The sequence below is a fragment of the Mirounga leonina genome, unplaced genomic scaffold (assembly GCF_011800145.1).
Source record: "Mirounga leonina isolate KUSES-001 unplaced genomic scaffold, KU_Mleo_1.0 Mir_129, whole genome shotgun sequence".
Classification (NCBI taxonomy): domain Eukaryota; kingdom Metazoa; phylum Chordata; class Mammalia; order Carnivora; family Phocidae; genus Mirounga; species Mirounga leonina.
In genome coordinates this window covers 46,401,663-46,421,752 of record NW_023270323.1, presented here as the reverse complement: position 1 = coordinate 46,421,752, position 20,090 = coordinate 46,401,663, and the positions used below count along the sequence as shown (strand labels likewise).

The 20,090-nt window shown below is 38.7% G+C and overlaps 1 protein-coding gene across 5 annotated transcripts in view; it reads right to left on the bottom strand.

Moving 5' to 3' along the window:
- Positions 1 to 20,090, bottom strand: part of ATP8A1 (ATPase phospholipid transporting 8A1) — a 218,574-nt gene that overhangs the window by 86,753 nt on the left and 111,731 nt on the right. For all 5 annotated transcript variants that reach the window (XM_035005058.1, XM_035005062.1, XM_035005059.1 and 2 more), the window contains 3 exons: positions 17,035 to 17,119; positions 14,018 to 14,157; positions 63 to 201 (listed from right to left, as the gene is read on the bottom strand). In XM_035005058.1, the coding sequence (XP_034860949.1) occupies positions 63 to 201; positions 14,018 to 14,157; positions 17,035 to 17,119 (364 nt within the window). The remainder of the gene's footprint in view (positions 1 to 62; positions 202 to 14,017; positions 14,158 to 17,034; positions 17,120 to 20,090) is intronic.

Below are 20,090 nucleotides of genomic sequence, written 5' to 3'. Positions count from 1 at the left end.
TTCCAAAACATGTCAGCATGTTAAAAAGCATCACAATTTAAAGCTTGAATGAGGTGAATTACCAATGTTAATGGCGGTTTCTTGCTTGTCCCCTGTAAGGATCCAGATTTTGATGTCTGCCTTCATGAGAGTTTCTATAGTTTCAGGCACTTGATCTTGTAATTTATCCTCAATGGCTGTAGCTCCAAGTAGCTGAAGATTCTGGGGAAAAGGAGTGGAAAAACTGTTAAGAAAAAAACCAGTTCAGATTCTTTAAGAATTGAACTGTATATGTCTTTCAATCAGAGACTAAATGGTAATACATAGACTTTGATATAAATTCCAACTATTCCATTGAGTTTTCTCTTAAGGATCCCTGACTTTGATCCAGTACTTTGGCATGAACTATGCTATCTTACTCCTCTCTATCTAGGTAGGGGACGGATTCTTACAAAAACAAAAATACAACAAAAAGCCATATAGAAGGAGGAAATCAAAAGGGAGTTAAAGAGGAGCGGGCAGCTACTGAAAAATAGCAAAGACAAAAACTATGGAAGTTGATCAGAGCAAAGAAGCAATCTTGCTGCCCTGTTTGAAAAAGTAAGAATAAATGCTTATTAAAAAAAGAAAGAATGCTGAGATAATTAAATTGTAATTTGATGTGTGTCATAAAGCGTACACATATCATACAACTCGAAATGCCGAGGGAGAGAGAAATAAACCAAGAGATAGCATCAGTGTCTGTAAGAAAGAACAGGCTGGGCACTTTTAACATGGCTCCATATTTACGTAGTGGAAGCCCAGAGTCCGTTAAAGATGGCATCTTTCATACAAGACTGAACACAATCAATATGCTCTGCAGGAAGCTCTTCTAATTGCTCACCAGGAAGAAGAATGGTTTCTGCTCTCATCTTCCTAAATGGAGGAAAAAGAGAACAACTTTTTGGTTGTTAGGGAAACCTGGCTCACCACATAGATGGAGGCAATGGTTCTTGGTCCTAAATACATAGGAATGCCCAGTGACAAACTAAGTCACAATCAACTGATTCTTGGATTTTTCCCTGTAACCTAACCACCAAGATGATCCACCCCAACATTTATCCTTCTAATCAAGTTTTTTTCCCTTCTTGCCTTCGTTTTTTATTTAAAACATCAGGCAAAGACCGTATAGATACAAGGGAAATCAAGTGCTAAGGAGAGTGTCCAAGTTGGTAATAACAAAGAAAGCATTCCATTTCCTCTCTTCCTTCTAACATTAAGTTCCATTTACTATTTGCCAAAGTGTAAGTCTAAAATTAGTCCTAAGTCTTGGTACGCATGGAAAATATATGCAAATACACATGAGTAAGTGAGAGAGAGTTTATGAATGTATTAGTTAGGAATGCTTTTGGCTATAATAGAAAAAAATCTAACGATGGCTTAAATAAAGATTTTGTTTTCCTTCCTTAAGTAGTATTGGGACAGGCAGTTGTGGGCATTAGATTCACTCTGCATGTCTCTCTCAACATCTCAAGGTGGCGGCCACAGCTGTAATTAGCACTGCCACACCTGAAGACAAAAGTAAGGGGTTAATGCCAACTGTACCCATCTCTTATTTGAAAGCAAAAGTATTTCTAAAAGTCCTTCGCAGATTTTCAAATATGGCCATATTTCGTTATTGATACTTACATGACCATCCTTAACTATTAGTACTTAGCTTTTCCAGCCTCAGTAATGGGCAAGACAGAAGAGGGATGGGAATGGGTGTTAAATAAGCCTGCCAAGAGTCTCTATCACAGTGCTTACAGATGGGCATGTGTATGCATTAGTGTTTATATACACATGTGTTTATGTATGCATGTATGTTTATAGATACATACAACACATCCTCCGCTACTTTGCCTGGAGAAACTTGGCTCATCCTGCAAGGCCAAACTCAAAAGTTACTGCTTCTTTGAAGTTTTACTTCTAAAACATGTTTTCCCCCTCTGCAGCGCCCTGATAGAACTTTGCTCATCTTTAGACATCTTAATTTATCATATTCAGATTAACTATTTAAACGTACAACTGATAGCTTTGTTCAGGAGTAGGGACCATGTCTTGTTCATCTTTATACTACATCTCCAGAACACTGACAGTCAGCATTCAGTGTTTGTTGAGTTAGTGAAAGTGAGGGAATGACAAAAACAAAAAACAAAAAATCCAAAATCTAAATGTTATAAAGTATTGCAGCAATCTAGACCATATTCTTTTCAGTATACTCCAAATAAGTTTTATAGCTATTAGATTCACTTGATGCATGACTTCTTAGTTTATAATACATAAGACAGGAAGGCAAATTCCCTTCTTTAAGGAGATAGTATTATTTTATTATCTTTAATGGGAAGCAGATTTGAAATCTATCATAACCTGATGAATAATTATCATCAAGAAGTTCAAGAATGAAAAGGAAGAACAGTTCAGCAACAAGTATGCCAACATCACAATTGCTGTATTTCAGCATTTAGACAATGATTCTATCCCCATTCGTTCAGCTACTTTTGGGGCATCTGCAGCTAAATCATCCTGGCCCCCATCCCAGGGAAGATCAGAATATAGCTGGTTCAAATGTCAAATATTCCACAGAAGGCATAAGGTTTTTTAATGATCACAAGGATCGTTCAGTAATACAAGCTCTCAAAATTTTCCAACCTAAAAATTTATTTTTTTTGCGATGTCTCACAAAACTCTGAGGTAAGTAGATAACGGGAGAGCCAAGATGTGAACACATTCACTAGAAATACATAAACAAGTATATTTGTGTATCTTGTAGCTCTAAGGGGAGAAATGAGCTCAGGAAGTATAAAGATATACATTACCATGCACAAATCTAGTAAAAATAAACTGACTGCATTGAAGCCATATTTGAAGGAAGGAAAGCACCTGGTTTGCACAAGTAAAAAAGAAATATTTTTTAAACCAGGTAAAAATAATATAAAGGACTAAAGAGGTAGGGCCAGTGACGTATATGCTCAAAGTCGACAAGCAGGCTAACTTGGGGAGTTTGGGTGACTATGATAACAGGAATTTCTAAAAAGGGTGATGAAACAGTTCTGAATATTCAGCAAAATTGCAGTGGGTCTATTTTGAAGCCTACAGAGGAAAAACTGTGTTCTCAAGCCTGCTAATCTTCCTTTTATCCTAAAAACTCCTTGGGTAGAGCACTTACTAATTTTAGTGGAAGGCTCTGCAGCCTCCTTTCCTTTGGCCCTGGTGTCATTATTGTGAGATTAAGATCTTGAGTGATAAGGCTGTTCTGCCCCTGGAAATTAATATCTTTAGCTACATAATGACCACTAGAAAAAAAATTTGAACTTTGCGTGTTTTCCTGATCATAATACAGGAGTGTTTAAGCCGTAATCAATTTCATCCCAAACATGTATTACTTTACACAGATGGCCACTAATGGGCACTATGGGAATTACATATTCAGCAAGTGTTGAAACGTGATAAAATTCCCATGGCATTTATGGAATTAAAAAAAAAAAACCTCAAACACTAATTTTACTTTCAAAATGTCACTATGCCAAAAGTTATAAAGGTTTCAGGTTGATGACTCTTCGACATAATGTAGATTTAATTATCATTGAAAAATCATGAAATAATATTTATTCACCTAGTAAAGCCCTCAAGCATCTTATTTTCTCTTTCAGATGTTCATAATGTATGCAGAATTTTTAAAAAGTCATAGAAATGTAAAATTTCTACCCTAGTAAAGATAAAAGGCTTCATGCAGTGTATTTAAAAACTATATGATAAAATGTATTATGATGGATTTAGAAATTATGTTTTTCCCAGTACATGTATATTTTGCTAAATAACAGAACCTCAAAATGACTTATTTCCATATTAGCAAATATTTGGTTAGTACTTAGATTATTTTGTATTTTTACAAAGTCTGTGATAATATTTCTAAATAATAAAAAGTATAATAATTAAACTCATATCAATTTGGGTTTCAGATTACAACATGGACTATTTGGCAGAAGTTTCTTTAAAGCAAAGAAAGAATGTCGGTAAGCAAAGTTTTCCTACTGGAATAAGTATGAGCAACATTTGGTAACCTCTATTTCAATATGAAATAAGACTGTGAGCGGGAAGATGAAGAAATATTTCCTTACTAGAGAAAATGTATCAAACACTGCCAAGTGCTTTACATTTATTAATTCAGTTAACAGTTTTGGGGAGGTTGAGTAAACTATCCAAGGTCAAACAGAGGTTCAGCTGAGCTACCATGGTAAGAACAAAACCCCAGGAATCAACAAACACCCAAAGACAGCAAATGAGAAGTAAAACTGATTAAACGAAAGTTAGAATTTTATTCAAATCATTTTAAGTTTTTAAATATTTGTTTCTGTTCTTCAGTCTTTGGTAGTAACTTTGTTTCTCTGAATCGGTTTCAGACTTGGTCCTGAGCCACTCCTGCGGAGTGCACCTATTTCCCCGTTTCCACCTACAGGCTCCGGAGGCACATCTGGGGACCGGCTCCTCTCCACACACACTGGCCTGCACCCATTCTTTCACAGATACACTCTGAGCAGGTAGTTCTTGGCAAAATGGTGGGATCGAACAATGAGTTCCTTCCTCTGGGCAATCTACATTTTGGAATGTACCAGTAGAGATTCTTCTTGGGATTCCCCCGAGCTTTCTGATTGTACCTCCTTTCCTTTTACTGGTGTCTGTTTCTCCTAGACCCCAGCTGCCTGGCTAGCATCAAGGCCCAAGTAAGTAGCCATGGGACCAGGAGCCTCGAGTGGTGGTTGTCAGTCACCTGAAGGGCTTAGGACACACACATCACTAGGCCCCAAACCCAGAATTTCTCGCTGAGTAGGTCTGAGGTGAGACCCGGAAATATGCACCGGTAATGGTGCTAAGGGCCTGAGGACCGAGCTCTAACAACCGCGTAGGTAGAGCAAGGTTGACAAAATGCTCCTGTAAGAGCACAGAGGGCAAGTATTTTAGGGTTTGAGGGCTGTGCATTCTCTGCTGCAACGACTTAAACCCTGCAAAATGGCATGAAAACAGCCAAAGACTGTGTAAACAACTGGTTGTAATTGTGTTCCAGTAAAACTTTATTTACAGAACCAGGCAGTGGGTGCATCTGGCCGTTGCGCCGGAGTTTGCAGGCCCCCCTCTGCAGAATGCCTGCCTGACTGCTCTGGGTATTTCCCTGTCCAAATCTTACCCTTCTTCTTTAGCACGTCTCAGAATCCTCTGGACCCAGTTCTCTCTCCTTGCAATCCCCAACCACAGACAAAATCTCTTAAACATAAGACAGGGCTACCATCAGAGAAAAATAGTGTTCTTCCCAAGTAATATTCCCATATGCTATACACGATCGTAAACGTAAACAAAGCATTTTTTTGTGGGTACAAAAGAGACACACAGGGAAGGGATCTCCTCTTCGGTCTGGATGGCTCCGAGATCCAGTCCAACAGGAGGTGACACTTGACCTTGAATCTTAAATGAAGAATTAAGACTTGGCCAAGGTGGGGAAAGGATGGGCAAAGGAATTCCGAACGAAGAAAGCACAAGTGTGAAGACAGAAGTATGCAAAAGCATATTGTGTTTGAGAAGCTGCCATTTAGACAAGATGGGAACAATACATGAAACGAGGTGTGGCAGTGATTTAAATGATGCTAATCTGGTAGGATTGCTCTAAGGATGAAATTGGACTAGTCGTCTCAAACTTAGAGTAGTAATTAGGAAAAAGATGAGGCTGGAAAAGCCAGGAGGGAATGGAAAAGGAAGGGTGTGTTTTGTGCAGGATTCCAAAGACAAAGGTTATGTGAGGAAGAGTTTTAGAAGAGGGATAGGATAAGACTTACATTCCAGAGAGATTACTGGCGGCTGACTAGGGACGGATTAGGAAGAACAGAGGCCTTAAGACCAGTTAAGAGGCTATGGCAGTTACCATCCTGTTTAGCTTGAAAATATGGTAACCCTGGACTCAGGATACGCTGATGGGTACGTGATCCTTAGTAATTTTATAGTGCTGACTCGCAAAGTTTGCCGGGCTCCTCTCTGTTCTGCATTTCACTGGTCAGAATTCACCCTTGTGGTTTTTCTTCTCAATGTCTTCGAGCACATAACAATGGAGTTTTATTTAAAAAAGGAGAACCTTGTACTTCTTGCCTTTCAATGTATGTAGGGCTACAGAACACTAGGACTAAGAGCATTAAACCACTGGGATGGCTCATCTGCCTGCTTCTGGAGAAATCAGGCAACCGGTTCATCTTTCCAAGGCCAAGAAGGAGATTTTAACTTGGTGCTTTTCGAACCACGGAAAATCATACTTGAACTCTCACGCAGCCGAGGGCTTGCCAAATAAGGTCAGAATTCACACACCCAGCTGAAAGGAATCAGGATTTGAGAGGTGATTGGGTGTAGCCTGCAAAAACAACATCCATCTTCTCTGAGAGAGAAGAGAGCAATACCCAGTGTGGAAAGTCTACCCTGAAATGCTCATAGTAAGAGATCTATCAGGCCAGAAAGGAGAGGCATGTGAACAAAGGGAAACTTAAAAATTTTAAATACGATTCTAAAGATGAGTTGAGGGAAAATCATGAAAAACAAACTTCTGTCCCCATTTTTAAGGAAAATTGGGTGCACAGAGGCCCCTTCGTTGGCTCTGTGGACATGTCCCAACCACACCAGTACCTCTCAAGTGCTGAGCTGGTGATTATGCAACCAACATGCTTGGTTACATTTTATCTCTCAAGTTTACAACACTTTATGTACATTCTTGCTTTCTTCTAAACCAAACCCACAGAATAACATACGGATTATTAACATGGGATTTGGAATTAAGGCAGAACTGGGATTTGAATCCCTGTTCTGCTGACCACTCGATATGTGTCCTTCAGCAAGTGGCTTTCCTAAGAATTTCCTAACCTGCAAGATAAGGTTAAAAATACGGACTAAGTAGGGTCGTTCTCAGAATGAAATTAGATCAGTCATCTCAAAACTTAAAAAAAAATTTTTTTTGAGTAGTATCATAGGAAAAAATGTTGAGTACTCACCTAGGACATTGCTATGTTTTTGTAAAACATGTTTGTCCTGTTAATATTAATAAATTATCTACTTTGCAGAATGCAAAAACAGAAATTATAAAAAAGCTGAGATAAAATATAAATAGAAACAGAAGCTATAACATTTTCCTGCTCACCCCAAAGGATCATCTTGTGTACCCCATTTTATAGGCCCTTGAACTAAGTAATCAGGGTAAAGAGGAGAAGACTTGGAGTTTAGTCAATGCCCCAAAGTGGCAGGTCCTAGTAGGTGAGCTGATAGACTGCAAATATTCTTAAGGAAACAGTAAAACAGGAAACTGCTGGAATTTTAAACCATGAAATCACTGGTACATGATGTAAATTTTCATTTAGTACGCTTCATTTTTTAGTACAAACAAAAGTGATATTTGCAGCTACTAAGAACAGAAGTGGTAGTTTTATCTGAAAAAGCATTACATTCTAATACAGAAGTTACTATGAACTTGGCAGTCATAAATGTTCAAGAGAAGTCCTGTTTTCCATTAAGTTTTATATTTTTCTAGTAATCCTCCAAACCACTCATTGCCACATGTTGTGAAGGGTGCTAAACTGTTGCGTTTAGTCACACTGAGTGTAATGGTTGATATGTATTATGCCACATCAAAGCAGTCTTTAAAAAAACCTAGAAATGTCAGCCACATTTGAGGGAAGAGTAAAGGAAATAATGTAAAAAAGATCACTACACTTCATTGTCCTAGCTTAGTGACTCATCTCGGTGCCCGGGGCACTAAGTCCTGTCTGGAATGAACATTTTTCAGTTTACAAGTGCCCTGCCTATCTCCACCCACTAAAATTGAAGACAGGGATGTCTCTGTCCCTGTCCCCTGCTGCGCCTGAGAGCCCAGAACAGAGCCTGTCATGTGTTCAGACATGTGCTATTGAATCATTCCAACCATGTGCTTCCCACAGTCATGTATTAAATAACTTAGAAAACAAGTCTTTAAAATGGCTGGGTCTACATTTCTACAAATGCATTCTTGAAAATTATTAGCTCTTTTCCCCAACATATCCCTAAATTAATCCCTAGTGACAAAACATGTGATATGAACATCCTCACTGTGGAGAAAGCATGGGCTGTATTAGTAATAGGGGCTAGGCTTTCATTAAGCAAGCACCTACTATAGAAACTTAGCTTCTGGATAAATTTTTAATTGAATCATTTATTCATTCATCATATATTTATTCACTAGTTAACACAGGGAAGATAGGCAGGTGCTGGAAATACAGTGATGAATACCATAAAAACAGTCCTTGCTCTCATGAAGCTTCAATTTAGTGGAGGCTCTACATTAATAAAAAATTACAAAATGTGTATGAAACATTGTTATCTGATTCAAAGGAGAGCTAGATTGTCAAAGCTACAGTTTTCTGATTACTCTTAAGTGCAGAAATGATCTTCTCTGACTCATAATCTATTAAAAATAGTGTATCAGGTAAATTATCATTTTTTAAAACAGATGTTGTAACCTATGCCTAACAAGAAAAAAAAGAAAAAAGAAGAAAAACCAACCTGATCACTAGTGAAATCCTGCTTCAATCATTGCCCAATCTAGAGAGGTGTTAGATCTCACTCTGTTTTCTGTTACTGCTCAAGATAAATAATTTGCTTTCATAAACACTAGATGCAATTAGTAGGTAATTTGTGCAATGCTAAAGATATAACTGCGTTTTTCTATTGAAGCAAATAAATATAAAACGTTTTCAAAAACCTGTATTTACCATGAAGGCACACCTTCCTATTTCAGCCAATAATTTAATTATAAAATCTTCCCTGAAAAGATCAGAGCCCTCTCCGCTATTAATTTTCAAAGGAACCCAGCAGCAGAGTATGAATATGAGGCAAAAAAAAATTTGTTTTAGAAACACGTCAGAATAAATCTAAAGTGACAGATCAAAGAACAAGGTGAGAAATTTCAGAGAAACCACTGCTAATGAAGCATAAAGCTTCATAATTATTCTGTTACTTATCTGTAATTTTTCCTGGCCAAATACAAATAAATTAATTATAAATTTTATTTTAAGAATCAGATTTTTAAAAATGCAGACCAGCACTATTAAGTGGTCTCATAATCTAAAATTATGAGTCCAAATATATTAATTGTCTTTCAAAAGAACAAGTTTAAAGTAGGTAAAGCAGGTTAAGTACATGCTCTGAAAGACTGAGACAACTAAGTTTTCTGAAGTGGTGAGGAAGAGATGAAGAGGTGTTACCTTCCATAAAACCAAAAGCGATCCACAATTCCCCTTCCTAAACTGGGTCAAGACACCTCAAGTACCTGATAGGATTCTAATTAATCCCTTTTGCATTTTAACTATGTGAACCTTCTTGTTCCTGTATGATTTTGTCTTCCTAGGAATAAATACTGCCTCTTGGCCTATATTTAGTAACAGAAAAAAAGATATTTCAGGAACATCTTGAAACAGCTTATAGCATTAGAATTTTTTTCTTTTTAAATCCTGTAAGTTTACCATCTGAATGCAAGTGTTAGAGCTCAGACTGTCCCACCTGATAGCAGAGATGATGCTGTTATTTTATAGATGGATGTAGAAGTCCTAAATCCTCTCCTCTAACAATGACTATCAATAGGGAAAACAATATCCAGAGGACTTTTTCAAACCTCTCACATTTCCTTCTTTCCTTTAGTGCCCTGGAGGGTGAAAGGAGTACTTTCTAGTGCTCAGATTGCTGGGAAAGAAAAGTGACAAAGCAGTGTGCCAAGGAACCAATGTCATTATCTTGTTGGATGTTCTTGGTATATTTGGATATTTTTGCAGCTTATGCTAGGAGTTTATAACACCCAAAGGAATAAGGCTTTAACCAAATTTCAAAAACTGAATTACTTGTTTGAACAAACACTGGAGGGATAAGATAGAGAGTAAGGTTTAAAAGTACAACCTTCATCATTTATAACATTTTACCTCTTTTGTAACGTATTAAAAATATTTTTGTTTTCAGGAAAAACTACAAATCTTTCAAATTTTGAATGTCTTTTTTTAAAAGATTTTATTTATTTATTTGACAGAGAGAGAGAGAGACAGCAAGATAGGGAACACAAGCAAGGGGAGTGTGAGAGGGGAAGCAGGCTTCCCGCTGAGCAGGGAGCCCGATGTGGGGCTCGATCCCAGGACCCTGGGATCATGACCTGAGCCAAAAGCAGATGCTTAACGACTGAGTCACCCAGGCGCCCCAAATTTTGAATGTCTTTAATGTAACACTATCACTAACGTGTCAATGGCATTTCACATAATTAATTCAAATATGTTCAGAAACAATTTGTATAGGACCACAATGATGATCTGATCTTTCATTGAAAAGTGAAAAATATTGAAAATATATAGTATTCTGAGGAGCACATTTCCAAAAATTTTACACACAGATGGAATATTATATGGTTTTCAAACGGTGCTCAGTGGAACCCCAGAATTGTGAAAAAGCTCCTGATAGACCATGATGAGGGCAAGGTGCTGAGGCTGAGGGGAGAGCCAATGTGGGGCTTCTCCCTACCCCTCCACTCTTTAAACAGAGCAGTTTTGCTTTTATCTACTATATATATGATGATTCAGGCAATATTTTGTTTGGAAAATGGGTTTTGCTCTTAAAAAAAAGATTTAAAAACGACTCGGTTTATAATTCACTATCTCATATGCGAAGTCCATTCTTACGGTCTGCATAAAAAAGATTCCAATCACATAAAAAAAGATTACATAATCAACATGTCTCATTTAAAGTAGCCAAAGAAGAAGTCAAAACGGTTGACCCCTAACTGTACGCAGCTAAATTTAAAGCCGGGGCAATGCACCAGCAGGATACGTGCTCTGACATGTTGAAACCTGCCTCAGTGGGATGGTTTTAATGGCAGTCACCCCCAATTCCTATGGAACACTATCCCCTGTTGATTTTAACAAAGAACGGAAGCTAAGACCAAGGAAGGAGTGATATCGTCCCGGCTCTAGATACATTAAAAACCCAACAGTCTTCCAACGATCGGGGTGGGAAAACCATTTGTCAGAAAAATAGCTCTCAGTGGCAGACTCTTCAGTATCATGTGCCTGTTCTTTTTCCCTAAAAAGACCTCTGATCTTTTGTATAGTAAATCAAAACCAAAAACAACCTCCTCCAACCACCCATCTCCTTTAACTGGTAAAATAACCTTTTGGGTTTCATTTTAAAAGTTACCACCTCTCTGAAGGCTTCCGTTGGACCAAGTTTGTGGGTCACCACTCTGGGTTCCTTTAGATTTCCTTACTTAAGGAATTTGTTCAGACCGTGATGCTCAGGGTCTCAGCTGAGTGTTCCTTGTTTGCTTGTGCTTCCCCAATACCTAACATCTATTAGAAGCCTAATTAAAGTTAATGAAATTAATACTTGAATGAAATTATGGTTTCAGAGGTAGGGATGGACACAGAAAACCAGTCCTTATTTGGAAGCTGGCTGAGCAAGGGAACCAATCCCTTCACCTTTCTGGCTTTCAGAATTTTTTCAGTAAAACTTAGAGACCATGGCTTATCAGAAAGTAAAAAGGAAATAGGTATAAATTCCTCTTTTCATTCATTTTAGGAAAGAGGCACTCAGAGGGAGACATCTGTATTTGTAAGCTAAAAATATACATGTAATGCCATTTCCCCAGGCAACTTAAATTTCAGTGTGACTCATGATCGCCATCTGCTGGAGAGAAGCTGACCATCTATTTCATTTAAAAGATGGAAGTCACAAGGTTTTTAATATCAGATACTGTGCGCACACACACACCTCCCCCCCCCACAACTGTTAAACCTATAAAATATAATCTATATAAAAAAATAAAATAAAATAAAAAAAATATATAATCTATAAACTGTAGAACGCTCAGAGTAAAAATGTTATTAGGCACATTTAAACATTCAACTCCAGAATTTTTGACAGTATGCTTCCTATAGAAACAAAATTTAATTTAATTTAATTTAAATTAATTTAATTTAATGTTTCGAATCCATTTTCAAATATTTGACTGTAACTTATTGTATATTAATTCTACCACATTACCATGGAGGGCAAAGGCTCCATTATCTTCAGGCTGTGTCCATAAGGAGACAGGAGAAAAGTTATTTCCAAATGGTAGTTTTTTGTTTTGTTTTAGTTCTCAAAAGAATAAGAAAGGCAACAGATTAAAAATCAATACCGTTAGTAGTTTAGGACAACAAGTAACTTTGGTCAGAGAGATTGGAAGAGATTATGGTCATGGCCTTATAAATAATAAAGTATTTTATTTTGCCACATAATGTCCCAAAGACATACTCATATATAAATACATCTGGAAAGAGAGAGAGAGAGAGACACTCAACAAGTTAACTGAGAGCGAGCTGTGTGTGTAATTCTACAACTGGGGGACGAGTATCAAGCTGGAAGATGTCATATATGCTATCACATGTCTTTGGGAAATAAGCAGGATACAAAAATAAGTTCAAACATAAGGAAGGTCTGAGAAACAAACCAGCTTCTAAAGTGATCACAGTCTATGGAGGAGACAGGAGAGGCAATATCTAGAGTCACATATGGCCACTGTATTCAGCAGAGAAAACCGCCTGCAGCTAGGGTGGGACATTCCCCAGTATTATACATACAGAGGGGACGGCACACGGGGAAGGGAGGCGCAACCACCTTTCAAGAAAGGAAGCACCAGGGAGTAAATTGCTTGAAAGAGAGGAAGGAGTTAAAAAAAAAAAAAAAAAAAGTCAGCTTTTACTTATCTGCAGGCAGGATTCAGTAAGCTGAAGCTAACAGACAAACCTGCTCCTGTGCAGTATAAACACGAATAAAGTTAAGGAATTCTGCAATTAGGAAGTTATTTGATGGAAAGTGAAAGGTTAGAATGAAGATAACTTAAGTAGCCGGGAGCACGAACTCTGGAGCCAGAATGAGGATTCTGGCTACCCTCTTTTGAACTGTGTAATCTCAACCAAATTTTTTTTTTTTTAAAGATTTATTTATTTATTTGAGAGAGCGAGAATGAGAGAGAGCACATGAGAGGGGGGAGGGTCAGAGGGAGAAGCAGACTCCCCGCCGAGCAGGGAGCCCGATGCGGGACTCGATCCCGGGACTCCAGGATCATGACCTGAGCCGAAGGCAGTCGCTTAATCAACTGAGCCACCCAGGCGCCCCTCAACCAAATTTCTTAACCTCTCTGTTTCCTTGGTGTCTTCATCTGTAAAACTGGAATGAACAATACCTAGCTCAAAGGGACGTTGTGAGGATTAAGTAGTTAATAGATTCAAGGGCTCCAAAGAGCACCTGGCACACAGTGAGTACTACACAAAAACGTTTGCTATTTTTAATTAAGGAAGCGAGATTTCTTGCTATTTATAAAGCATCAATAAGAGTGTATCCATCACTTTTTGGATGAATAGCCTTGGCTTCCTTATCTGTAAAATGAGAGTATTTTTAGTTGTGACGCAAATGAGAGATGTGTGTCTACACACACACATACATTTATGTACACACACACACACACACACACACACACTGGCTAGCCAGGGATAAGCACTGGGTTGTTCACTTATACATTTTTATTATTAGCTACAGAGTCACACAAGCTGTATTTTTATTATATTATTTTGTATTACACATGATACACCATGATCAACTCTATGCACACATGCATGCATATGTAACTTGTGTGCAAGTGTGTGGGGAGAGGGCACGCTTATCTTCAGTGACACAGATGCAACGGTAGACATCGGCAAGAAGCGGTTAGACTAGCCTAACTTTGATCCAAAATTATAAAAAGTAGGAAGATCTATACAAAGCAATTCTAGAGACTTTTCAGCAAAAGCCTTAACCAGTATTAAGATTTGTTAATGCTCGGACCAGAGGAGACTCAACAGTAAGAGGTGTGTCAAGATATTCTGATCTTTATTTATTGGCTCCTTGAAAAGACTGAAGTTTTCTGGAAACCAAGTTTTCTGTATGAGCAAAATGGTCTTTCACGTACCTTTTCAATCAACTCATAACTCTCTTCGAGCTTCAGCAGCCGGTTCTGCACAGACGTGGATGCGCGCTGATAGACCGCTCGCCATTCCTCAAAGTCGCTCTCCGAAATCTCAGCCACAGCGAAACATAAAGTTCTTAACCCTGAAAGAAGGTAGCAGACATCCCCCCAACACCAAATAATATTTCATTCAGAAGTCTGACCCTTCCATTTTTATATAACTAAGTCTTGTTTTGAAAAGACCAATTCAATCCAAATAATATGGTTGACGTCTGATTCAGTTAGGACACAACCTCAGTGTAAAATGGGTATCAAAGCTCCCCTTACCTTCAGCTGGCCCCCTGATTTTGATTCCCAGCTCCTTCAATACAGCCTTTGTGCTTTTTCCAAAGTGATTTTTTCCCGACACCCTGATCTTATCAGGTTATTCTTTTGCTTGAAATCTTCCAATCGTTCATCCTCAGGATGAAGTCCAACTGCCAAAGGCTAGCTCACTCACCATGTACCAAGTGTCTTCGACCTCCTTCCCTGCCATTTACCTCCTATATACCCAGGTCTCTGCACATGCTGGTCACTTTTTCTCCATTTCGCCCCCTCCAACTCTCTCCACTGTCTGCCTTGTGTCTACTTTAAGACTCGGTTCATGCCATTATCTCTGAAGAATTCTCCTCTCACTCAGACCCGAGGCAGAAATCCCGAAATGCTCATATGGTGTGAACGACAATGTTCCATATTGTTTTTCTTGTGGAGCTCCTCTGTTAGTGTATAGCTCCTGGAGGGGAGGGCCCTGAGTTCTTCAGTTCCATAGCTCCCGTACTGAGCACAGTGGCTGGCTTACAACACAGGCTTCATAGACGCGTATGAAGAAAGAGAGGGACCCCAGTGGAATTTACTTGGAAAGCCATCTGCCTCTTACAGGGATATATGGTTGTGCTTATTACTGCTCTTCGTCACTGCAAATTTGTAGTATATTTAAGAAACAAAACAGAGGATCATAGGAGAAGAGAGGAAAAAATAAAACAAGATGAAATCAGAGAAGGAGACAAACCATTAAGAGACTTAATCATAGGAAACAAACTGAGGGTTGCTGGAGGGGAGGGGGTGGGGGCATGGGGTAATGGGGTGATGGACATTAAGGAGGGCACATGATGTAATGAGCACTGGGTATTATATAAGACTGATGAATCACTGACCTCTACCTCTGAAATTAATAACATTATATGTTAATTAATTGAATTTAAATTAAAAAAAAAGGAAATAGTAAAAAAAAAAAAAGTCTAAAAAAACTGAGGTATAGTGACAAAACAAAGGACTCATCAGAAACACCCTCGGAAAACAATCGAAGCTGATGTTTGAGGTGACCTACTCCCAGTGCTTGGTGCCTATCAATTTCATAATTCACTTGGAAGCAACCCTCAGCCAGAAAAAAATAGTGGATTGGAACAAAGAAGAAACAAAAGCATTTAGCAGCCAGGACAAATGCAGTTAATTAGGTTCCTGAGAAGACAACACCCTCACTCAAGGTCATTAACTCTCAGAGTAACTAGGTGCTAATGATCTCAAGCCAAATAAAATATGGCCAGGGAACATGTCAGAAACAAGCAGCAGAGAACATAAGACATAAAGTGCCCAGAGGACTCTATCTTCCAAGAAAGGAGTAGGGTTGTCTGTTGCCAGCTCACTGAGCACAGAACTTAAATCTTTGGGGCCATATCAGGACATGTTTTTCTCTTTTGGAAACTTGGCTGGAGACTTACTTAGGGTTAGCCATGGAGTCTAAGTGTTGTTCAGCCTAGGGCCAGAAAGAATAGGGTGGAGGTGAAGGCCAAGCCAACTCAGCTCTGTCTAAGAGCTGGAGTATCTTCATATCACAACCAGAGAAGACAAGGATGCTCCCTGAACCCTCCCTTACCATTAAAAGAACCAGTGCTGGACGCCAGCTAGGCTCTACCTGCCAAGCCCCACTGAAGATGAACGTGAGCATCTCCATGCTCTTGCACTTTTGGAGAACTGAGAGAAGGGTCTCTATGTCCTTGCTTTTCGAAGCCTAGTGCTTTTAAAAACAATCCTATCTTTTCGTCGCTTGGATGAAGAGGAAAAAGGATTTGATCAGAGGTCAGGCTTGCTGCCATTGGCAACAGTTCAAGCTGAGGCAGACAAGAGTGAAAATTTCGATGGGAGATTGATTGATTTTGATTTTTTTTTAAAAAAGATTTTGTTCATTTATTTGTCGGAGAGAGAGAGACAGAGAGCACAAGCAGGGGGAGCAGCAGAGGGAGAGGGAGAAGCAGGCTCGCCGCTGAGCAAGGAGTCCGATGCGGGGCCCGATCCCAGGACCCTCGGATCATGACCTGAGCCGAAGGCAGATGCCCTAGAAGGGAGATTTAGATACAGTTCCGGCTGCTTCTGTTAAGTTCAGAGATAAGACTCTACAAATTCTTGGAGTAATTGGCCCTACTGTTTAAGTACTCTCATGTCCTCCCATCTAATCTAGATCATCCCCCTAGACTGTTGAGCTGTACAGATCATATATTTCAGTAGGACAGAGAGACAGGACTCAGCCTGTTTACCGTGATTCCCAGGACTCACACAGAGCCTGTCCTTTGGTAAGGGCTTAAGAAATCTTGAGTTGAAACTACACTGAGTAACTATTTTAATAGTTATATAGGCTTATTTATTTCTTTTCCTCTTTCTTACTCAGATTAGAATATCCAGTTTTTTGGGTCCCTTTCCTCCCACACTGCTAGAAATACAGTGTATTTAAAGTGTGAATAGTACCCATTCCAAAAACTGAACAGATTTATACACCCTACACCCCCAAAACATAAAGTTTCTCAAAATTTTAACATAGGAAATCAATACAGAACTAATGGGAACAGCACATAGTATAACCTAAATTATCAGATAATTGTTATCTTGCTTTAGGAATTTCTAAGTAAAATAACAACAATCCTGCAAGACATTAGTAGTAGATGATTTCTTTTTATTGTAATCATGCTTTATTGCCATATTACACTCACCTTCTGTAGCAAACTGCTCTAAATGTTTTAGGGTAATTTCTTTGTATTTTGACGTCTCTGCCAGTCTATCATATATTACAGTGTCCTGGAAAACAAACAGAGGTAAATACACTTAAGCATTTTGGGTTTAATAACACTGATGTTGGCAACATTATGAGCAGCAAATTAGTATAAAAACAACCACTTTGAGCATTAGCTTTAAAGCACAAAATATTTTTTCTCTAATGACACTTTCCCTAATGACGCTAAGAAACAAGGTTTGAGTCCCCTATGTTCATCTTTCTCCTTTGTGAATAAACCTGGACTTACTCCAGCGTTACGCATCTCATATTCTACCAGCACTTCGCTTATCTTGCAAGATCTCCCCCACCCCTGAAGGTTTTTTTTGCAGGACACTGCAGGGAATAGGCACCCTATGAAGACATAGGTGCCATAGGGGAGAATGGTCCGGCACTCAAAAAGTTTGGGAAATGCTGGCTGAACAAAGCCTGCCTTGCGGTAATACTGCTCGGAGCCTTTAAAATGCTAATGTGCCCAGTAGATCTCTAAGAGGGCCATATGGTATATGCTCCAAACTCATTCACTATGGAGCCCGAGCTACAGGGAGATTAGGGCATCTGTATGGGACTGGTGCTCCCACAGAACAAACTTTGAGAAACACAGGTCCAAATGCACAGAGAGGGCTGGTGGGTATTACAGGGAGAATTTCGAACAAACCTAGCATTGCCGGTAGCCGAATATTTCGGATTGTTCACTTTAGCCTCTAAAAGCTCAATTCACTTAGTTTGTGAAATTCAATTACTGGATTATCTTTAAAGTCCCTTTCAGCCTGAACGTAGGCACCACTGACTTTTCTCTGATTTTTGCCCCTTTAGAAACTGCTTATTGTTCCTTTAGTTTATTCCTCGGCTTGGGTTTAATGTTTTAAGAATTTTAGTGTTTGGCCTCCATGGTTTTATTAGACTAGGAAAAAATAAATCATTTACCTGCAATTACTTTCTCAGTGGTATTACCCATTTTGGGGTCTCCAGTCTCAGGGCTGAGATTTGGAAGCAGACTAATGGAGTATGATTTAGAACCCTTGAGAGAAACAAGAACTTAGTGACCTCAGAACAGATGGAATATTCCAGGCCCCAATTATGAATTTCTTTTCATTTTTCAGTGGTGGAATGGGAAGGGGGCAAAGCAAAAGGAAATGATAATTTCCCCTCTTGGCTCCTTTCTAGGAATGAAAGATATAACTCATGAACTCTGTTTTTTTCCAGAGGCTAATGACATTTTCAATGAAATTAAAATAGGCCATTTTAAAACTAAGAAAATCTCTAAAAAAAATTAACATCATGAAAATAAAAGTGATAAGGGAGATTAAATTCTGCCATGTAGCCAAGTTTTCTAGTGGAAGAAACTGATGCTTGAAATAGAATTTTCTACTTTCTTTATAGTATCAAGGAAAGCAGGGGACAGAATGTGGCCTTCTACATGAATTAGACAGTATGTTTTTAAGTGACAGTCAATTGGCCAGGCTTACATGTGAGAAATAAATACATACAAATAACCTCTTCACCCAAAGTAACGGCTTCACATGGTTACGACCAAAAAAGGTTTCTTCACAGGAACTAAAGCATGTGTATCCCCTAAGATCAGACTTAGAGCCTACTGAGTCTACATTTGCAGGAAATCCTAACTGAATTTACTCATGTGGTGTCCCAGCCCTCAGCAAGGTGAGAGTGGAAAATTGGGCATGAGGGGATGCTCCCCAGGTGGCGCCTAGTCAATAAAGAGCCTAGGGCTTCACGATGAATAATTCATCTTAGGTCAATTTTCACTTGAAAAGTCGTTTTCCTATTCATCTTTTAGACTCAGGTTCCAATGCTGCTCCGTCCTCACCTACTGTGTCTTGCACGTGGCAGTTGTTCAAAAAATATGTATTACATGAATAAAAACCTGATGTAGTCCTCAGTCAGCCTGAGGACAATATTGTCAAATAAAGAAGGACTATACAGTGAAATGCAAGAGTCAATAGTAAGAAGGTAACAAATAGAAAAAAAGAGGTCTGACATAATTACTTATTTAAGCACTGCAATTTATACTGAAGTTATCTGGGTAATCTTGCTACAAATTAGGCAGTTGCCAGGAGGACTCTGATTTTGCTGTCAGGTTACCCAACAGGGGGAGACTGACCTGCCGCATGAAGCTTTGGCCTCTGTGATCTGGAACATTTGCTAAAATCATCAGACACATCTATATGTAAATGTAGAAGAATATTTTCTGTGTTTGTGTGATCCATTCGGATTTATCTGTACTCTGCTTATGATGTGGTGGTGAACTGCTAAACATAACTGATTTCAGATGTGGTCTTCTCGATGTGTGGCACAGAATTTTATGTAGGGGGCACTTAATTAGAAATTTTCAGTCACTTTAAGGTCCCTAAAGCATTGAGTGTAATAGTCAAGTTTCTAATTTTTCCTCTAGTATATAAGTATTGGGGGAGGGTTTTTATTTTCTTGAATAAATTAAGATTTTATTTGTGTAAATGTAACTTCTTAAATCGGCTACTATTGCAGATATAAACTGTGTATTGTATACTTTTCCTTTTTTTCATTTAAAAATTAGTAAAGCAAGGCAACCTCGCGGCAGAAAACCTGGAAAAAGGAGAAAAACAAATCATCCATATACACTCACACCACAGAGCCACCATCTCTCTGTGTTATGTTCTAGATGAACTCTTCCATACCATCGTCTAATTCACTAACTGCACCCCTGACTCTTCCACTCTGTTTAATTTAGAGTTTATTCCATTTTCTGATGTTTTCTCTTAAATCTATGATTTCCAATTTAGCTTACACATATCCCCATCCTCTCCATTTCTTTTTGGTTAAAAATAGTAATTTTTTTTTTTTTTTAATCATGTTGAACTAAGCATCCTTGGTCAGGCTTGTCTACACAAATGATTTCACCTGGAGTGAATTCATGTCCGGTTGTTTATGTGCTTGTACTCTTTGGAACGAGATTTCCTCATGTGTCTATCTTAGTTTTGCTTTCTCTGCTTGTGCATA